This window comes from Pararge aegeria, chromosome 19 (assembly GCF_905163445.1).
Source record: "Pararge aegeria chromosome 19, ilParAegt1.1, whole genome shotgun sequence".
Taxonomy (NCBI): domain Eukaryota; kingdom Metazoa; phylum Arthropoda; class Insecta; order Lepidoptera; family Nymphalidae; genus Pararge; species Pararge aegeria.
In genome coordinates this window covers 12,489,434-12,495,457 of record NC_053198.1, presented here as the reverse complement: position 1 = coordinate 12,495,457, position 6,024 = coordinate 12,489,434, and the positions used below count along the sequence as shown (strand labels likewise).

The window sequence follows — 6,024 nt, the reverse complement described above, 5'->3', positions numbered from 1 at the left end:
AGAAACAATATTTTATATTTCAAAAATAAGGTAATGTTGCAATGTCTAAGTATTGTCCAGTACCGCGCGCAACTCACGCGCATGCCACCTGGGCTGTCACGTCGGGCCCCTCCCACCACGGTTTTAATATATAAAGCTGAAGAGTTTGTTTGTTTGTTTACTTGAACGCGATGATCTCAGGATGATGACAAGATCCGGTTTGAAAAATTCTTTCAGTGTTTGATTGGCCATCTATCGAAGAAGGCTGTAGGCGATATAGCAGCACCCTAAGCACAATAAGAGCATAGCATCAGAGAAGAATGTATTAAATCCGGTGTTTTTTTTTTCTTTTAAGAGCTTCCGCTGCGTGCGATAGTGACAAAGTTGTTCCCATTTAAAAGTTCTTTAAAAAGGTCCGCCTTTAAAAGATAAATAAGTTTATTTTTTAAATGTTGACTGACTTATACGCGGATGAAGCCGAGAGGGACCGCTAGTTATAATTATAAATCCAGTATAGATGTAACGATGAGGCAGTATAATAGTTAGTTAGGCTGAGTCTTTAGTTGTTTAGAATTGTCTAGCAGGTGCCTCAGTAGTTAAGGCCGTAAGTTTCTGGGAGCTTCTACGTCGCATTAGCAGACTGCGATATATTATTTTCCGAATTGGTAAATATTGATTATTATTAATTAAGCTGGTATTAAAAAATTCATACAATTATTATTTTAGGTCAGTCTACCTACCTATACATTACCTGCTACCTGTATTTTTACAAATTGCGTGGGCTTGACGAATAAAAGGCTAAACGTGTTTCTTCCATCGGGCTGGTAAGTACACGGACTTTTTAACAAAAGTTCAATAGAATATGATTCATGGCACGACCCGGGAGTGAAACCCATCTCGTGAGCCGAAGTTCAACCTAACCACTAGAACAACAAGGTTGCATTACATTAAACAGGGTAAAATTTTTTATATTTGCCTAGTAGGTACTACTAGGCAAATACTAATAGGTACTTGGTCTTAAGAGCACAAAAAAAACCTTATTTACATACATAAAATATATACTACTATTTCATAGGTACTTAAAAGTCCTAGTCTACGGTGGTAACATGTTACTTTACTCTTTGTTTTCGCCCGTAGACTAAATTGAAATCTGTGTCGCAATATTTTTGTTGGACTTCGTACTGTCGTCGAAGTCAATTTTATTATTTATTAATTTATTAATTTTAAGATATTTTTAAGTAATATTAAAGATGTCTCGCGTCTTAGTTGGTGTCAAAAGAGTTATTGACTATGCAGTTAAGGTAAGACGTTTATTTAACCTCTGAAAATAAAAGTACAAAGGTTAGTTTTTACTTGTTCGAAAACTTTATAGAAATAACATTTCACATAAAATACACAAGCACTTTTAAGTGTTTTATCCGAATAACTGTTTATAACTGTTGTTTACTCAACTTTGTCGACAATTTTTTTTATCTCCGAATTATTAAATAATTAGCTATGAATAAACAAAAATCTACTATATAGCTCCAAAAGTTGTATAAAACTTCCAACTTAAAATTTGACATTGATATTGACTTCTGAATCAATTGTTATATTCTTTGGGAGTTTGGAAAGTATATCTTGAGGTGTTCCAATTATTGTTACCAAGTCTCCTTGATGATGGGATCTCATCAAAACCTCTTAAATTTAATGCCATATACAGTGTTTTGAACATTCTCATATCAAATTAAATCTGAAATAGGCTTATGTTTGAGTCTGAAAGTCTTTATTCTACTGAGAAGTTAAAAAAAAAAGGTTTACAAAAATAACACTCCTTATTGTTCATTTATATTTTTTGTAGATTCGTGTGAAACCAGACAAAACTGGAGTAGTAACAGATGGGGTGAAGCACTCCATGAATCCATTTGATGAAATAGCTGTGGAGGAGGCTGTAAGAATGAAGGAGAAGAAGCTAGCGAGTGAAGTCATTGCTGTTTCTTGTGGCCCTGCACAAGCTCAAGTAATACTTTTAAATGTGTAAAGCTTGTCACTCCACCAAAAATACTTCTAAAAATTGCCATTTTGCATCTACTGTGCAGTTCTTACTAGAATCCTTAAATATGCTAACTACTACACTAATAAGGCAGTTAAACCTTGTGTTTCTTTCCACCAGGATGTATGAAATCTGTCTGTGCTATTAATCAAAATTATTTTGTGTTGGATGGACTATGGAGTTATGAACTTTTTTTATAATCTTAAATGCATGAAACTGTTGGTTAAAGCTACGAAACTTATATTTAATTTCTTTAACTAAATACTCTTTATTTTGTTAGGAAACCCTGCGAACTGCCCTTGCCATGGGAGCAGACAGGGCTATTCATGTGGAAGTGGCTGGTGCTGAGTATGAGACCATGCAGCCTCTACATGTCGCCAAAATATTAGCCAAGCTCTCCCAAGATGAGAAGGCAGACATCGTTATTGTTGGAAAACAGGTCAGTATTATCTAATACATGTATGTATAAGGACTTAGTTGGAATACAGATAGTTACTTCCCCAGCACTACTATCATAGGCTGGAGATAATAATTATATCTCCTGATTACATCGCCTGACAAGGGATAAAACTTAAGTGTGGACACTTAAGTTTTATCCCTTCCATAGCACTGTGTCAGGGAATAAGAGAAGTTTGTTTGTCTGTTTATAATTACTCTATTATTATTTGGATATTATTTCAACTCTTTCTGCTCAGAGATTTGATGCTTTAGGAGGCTATTACGTTAATACATATAAAATGTATCAACGTAGCAAGTCATATAAATACTAAGATGATGCTAAGCTATAAGTTGCTCCTTGGTTGTGACCTGCCATCTCAAAGAAAACTTATTAAAGGTATTGTTTGCAGCTATTGCCTCATGTGTTTTGTTTAAGAATTCTTTACATCATAGGCCCTATAACTTTTGGGTTGGGCTGGCTAATGTGAGACATAACTTGATTAAGTTTCTCTGTTGCAATTATAAGTTTAAAGTTTGGGTCACTTTGTCTGCTTTTCATCTGTTCTAATAGAGTTTCTTCAAATGCCTAGAAATAATATCAAATTGATATTATTTCTGGGCAATGTTTTTTGCACTTGAGATATGTTTCGCGTTTTGAACTTTTAGTCTTTAGTGCTGCAAAAGTTTTAATTTAATGGAGATTAATTATTTTGTCATTTTTTTATAGGCCATTGATGATGACTCCAACCAAACTGCACAAATGATAGCTGCACTCTTGGACTGGCCTCAAGGCACTTTTGCCTCTAAGGTAATTATAAAACATATTTCAAATGTACTAAATTGATCTTTTTAGAGTTTGATAACCTTAGATAAGAAATAATATTGTCAACTGGATCTTATTTAAACAATGATAAATGAATGAATATGATGTTTGTAAAATTTTAAATGATAATATGAAGATAAAGTTGTTTTACTTATTTTTCTGTTTGAGTATGAATATCACACTGTAGGGGTTCCAGTATGTTTGTATGGCGCCTGGCTTATTTTCTACCATATTTATTTTCTTCCAAAATTTTTGTAGACTTTTAAAATTGAATTCTAAATATTTTTTTTTACAATGTTGATATACCATTATTGTGTGGTGATAACTAAAATCGTTAACTAAAAACAAAGCTAAGAGTATTCCAAATGTGGCCTGGTCTAAGAGCCCACAACAACCTATAACTTAATTATATAAACAAAATTTGGCCTAGATTGATTTATCTGCAAATCCATAGGTTACAAAGTCTTTATTTAAATCTTGTGGGAACATTTCTGGTATATAAAGTATTTTATGTTCATCTCCAGAATGCAAACTATTATATAATATGTGCCAAATTGACTTGGTTGACCTGAAAATAGATAACAAATAAATTAATCAGATAAAATTTAACATTTATAATATTTGTATGAATACACATGACCAAATTCCATCAGAAATGTTTTTAAATGACTGGTTTACTTAAACTTATTTCCAGGTAGAAAAATCAGATGCTGGTTTAACTATAACCCGCGAGATTGACGGTGGTTTAGAGGTGATTAAAACGAAACTACCTGCTGTGATCAGCGCAGATCTTAGGCTAAATGAACCTAGATACGCTACTCTACCAAATATTATGGTTCGTACTTTATATTATTTTTAAGTGTCTCCAGTAAAATATTAGTGCTAACTTACTGGTTAAATATTAGTTGACAGGACTAAAAATATAGTCTATCCTTTTGTTTTTCAATAAGAACATTGATAAAAGGATAGTACTACCTGTATCTCTGTACCTTTTAAAAACATCATTTATTAAAATTATTCTTGAGTTCCCATGCTGCCAAGAGATTTAAGTTGTGCTGTCTTTAAGATACTGCTTGGGAACCAATATAGGGTAGTTTCATATAACTGCCACACTCCTTAACTGGACTAGCCCACTTCAATCTAAGATTGCATCATCACTTACCACCAAAGTAAAAAAGCCTTTGTTTTTATCCTTTTATAGGAAATAAATAAAAATACACAACTTGTAACGAATGTCGAAATACTGGAAAATATTAAATCAAAAGAAGCACATATTTTTTCCATAAAAACAAATTCAACACATTTTCAGTGTTGACTTATGACAACCCTATTGAAGATAAAAGAACGACACGCGCATAGTACCTACGCTACGCGACTCGTACATAATAACGTGACAGGGATAACTTGATTTTACTTTTGCATGTTGCGTTAGAGCTGCATCTGATGATTTTCAGTAAAAACTATGACAATGGTTTATCGAAAAACTATTAGCGTTTCGGTTTCATAGATAAGTCTCAGAGACAGTAAATAATGTACCTCCAAAGCCTCTGAAGTATTATTTCGTTTTTCAGTTATGTACTATGTGTAGTATAATGAAATTTATCAAAATTTTTCAGAAAGCAAAGAAGAAGCCAATGAAGAAAGTCAGCGCAAAGGACCTTGGTGTCGACCTGTCCCCTAGGATAAAAGTAGTCAGCGTTGTAGATCCACCAGTGAGGCAAGCCGGCTCTGTCGTCCCAGATGTAGACACACTGGTCGCTAAACTGAAGGAAGGGGGCCATGTTTAAAAAAACTCACATCATAGTTTACCACTTTAATCTTTGTATAGTTTATGTATCGTTGTTTTTGATACACGGATTTTAAGAATCATTGTAGATTTATCGTATGTCTGTTAAATACATTTTATCGTCTTTATAACATCGTAGTTTTATTTTATATCTAAAGTAATAATAGTGCAAATAAAGTCGAAACTCTATTGTACAGCTGATTTTGTTTTTTTTTTTACTAAAAGCAACCTACTATCTCAATACAAATTGTAGGGATGAGAGTTTTGTAATGGTTTGACTTAGTAGCAAACTGCCCATATGACAAGTCATGACTCAATATCATACTGTCAGCAAGACAAGTCAAGACTGAGTAGCATATTTCCAATATGGCAATTTGGTCAGAAATGACAGATCGCGACTGAGTAGTATGCATCGAAAAAGGGTTAGATGTATACCGGAACTATTTTTATGTTTTGCTGCCTTAATTAAGACGGCAGAGTGGCGCAGTGGGCAGCGACCCTGCTTTCTGAGTCCAAGGCCGTGGGTTCGATTCCCACAACTGGATAATGTTTGTGTGATGAACATGACTTTTTTTCAGTGTACATGTATATGGAAACACCCAGGTTTATTTATATATTATAAATATTAATCATAAAATTATTCATCAGTTATCTTGGTACCTATAACACAAGCTAAGCTTACTCTGGGACTATGTGTGTATTGTCGTAGTATATTTATTTATTCATCGCACCATATACAAATATGTAACGGTTGAATCGATATATGGTATAAAATGGCCCAAAGTAGCCAGCATACATGGCGAGTTCTTATGTCATCGCTTAAGCTTATATTTGCCCAATTAAGCAAAAGAAGAGTGCCACATGTGTGTATTTTAAAGGCACCCCTGTTGTGTTTTTTTTTGCCATCCAAAGTCTTATTCAGAGTGCCATAGGTAATATGACATTTCTCAAAAGTAGGGAGAGAAT

The 6,024-nt window shown here is 33.7% G+C and overlaps 1 protein-coding gene across 1 annotated transcript; it reads left to right on the top strand.

Moving 5' to 3' along the window:
- Nucleotides 1–1,123: 1,123 nt before the first annotated feature.
- Nucleotides 1,124–5,189, top strand: LOC120632347 (electron transfer flavoprotein subunit beta). Its single transcript, XM_039902201.1, has 6 exons — nt 1,124–1,280; nt 1,820–1,978; nt 2,292–2,450; nt 3,177–3,257; nt 3,967–4,107; nt 4,889–5,189. The coding sequence occupies exons 1-6, from the start codon at nt 1,230–1,232 to the stop codon at nt 5,057–5,059; spliced, it is 762 nt and encodes a 253-aa protein (XP_039758135.1). The 5' UTR covers nt 1,124–1,229; the 3' UTR covers nt 5,060–5,189.
- Nucleotides 5,190–6,024: the final 835 nt, after the last annotated feature.

Excerpts from the sequence above, each read along its gene's own strand:
- LOC120632347 (XM_039902201.1), top strand. The coding sequence starts at position 1,230 with ATGTCTCGCGTCTTAGTTGGTGTCAAAAGAGTTATTGACTATGCAGTT. Across the intron at positions 1,281-1,819 it reads TTATTGACTATGCAGTTAAG|ATTCGTGTGAAACCAGACAA; the intron begins GTAAGACGTTTA and ends TATTTTTTGTAG. Across the intron at positions 4,108-4,888 it reads CTACTCTACCAAATATTATG|AAAGCAAAGAAGAAGCCAAT; the intron begins GTTCGTACTTTA and ends AAAATTTTTCAG.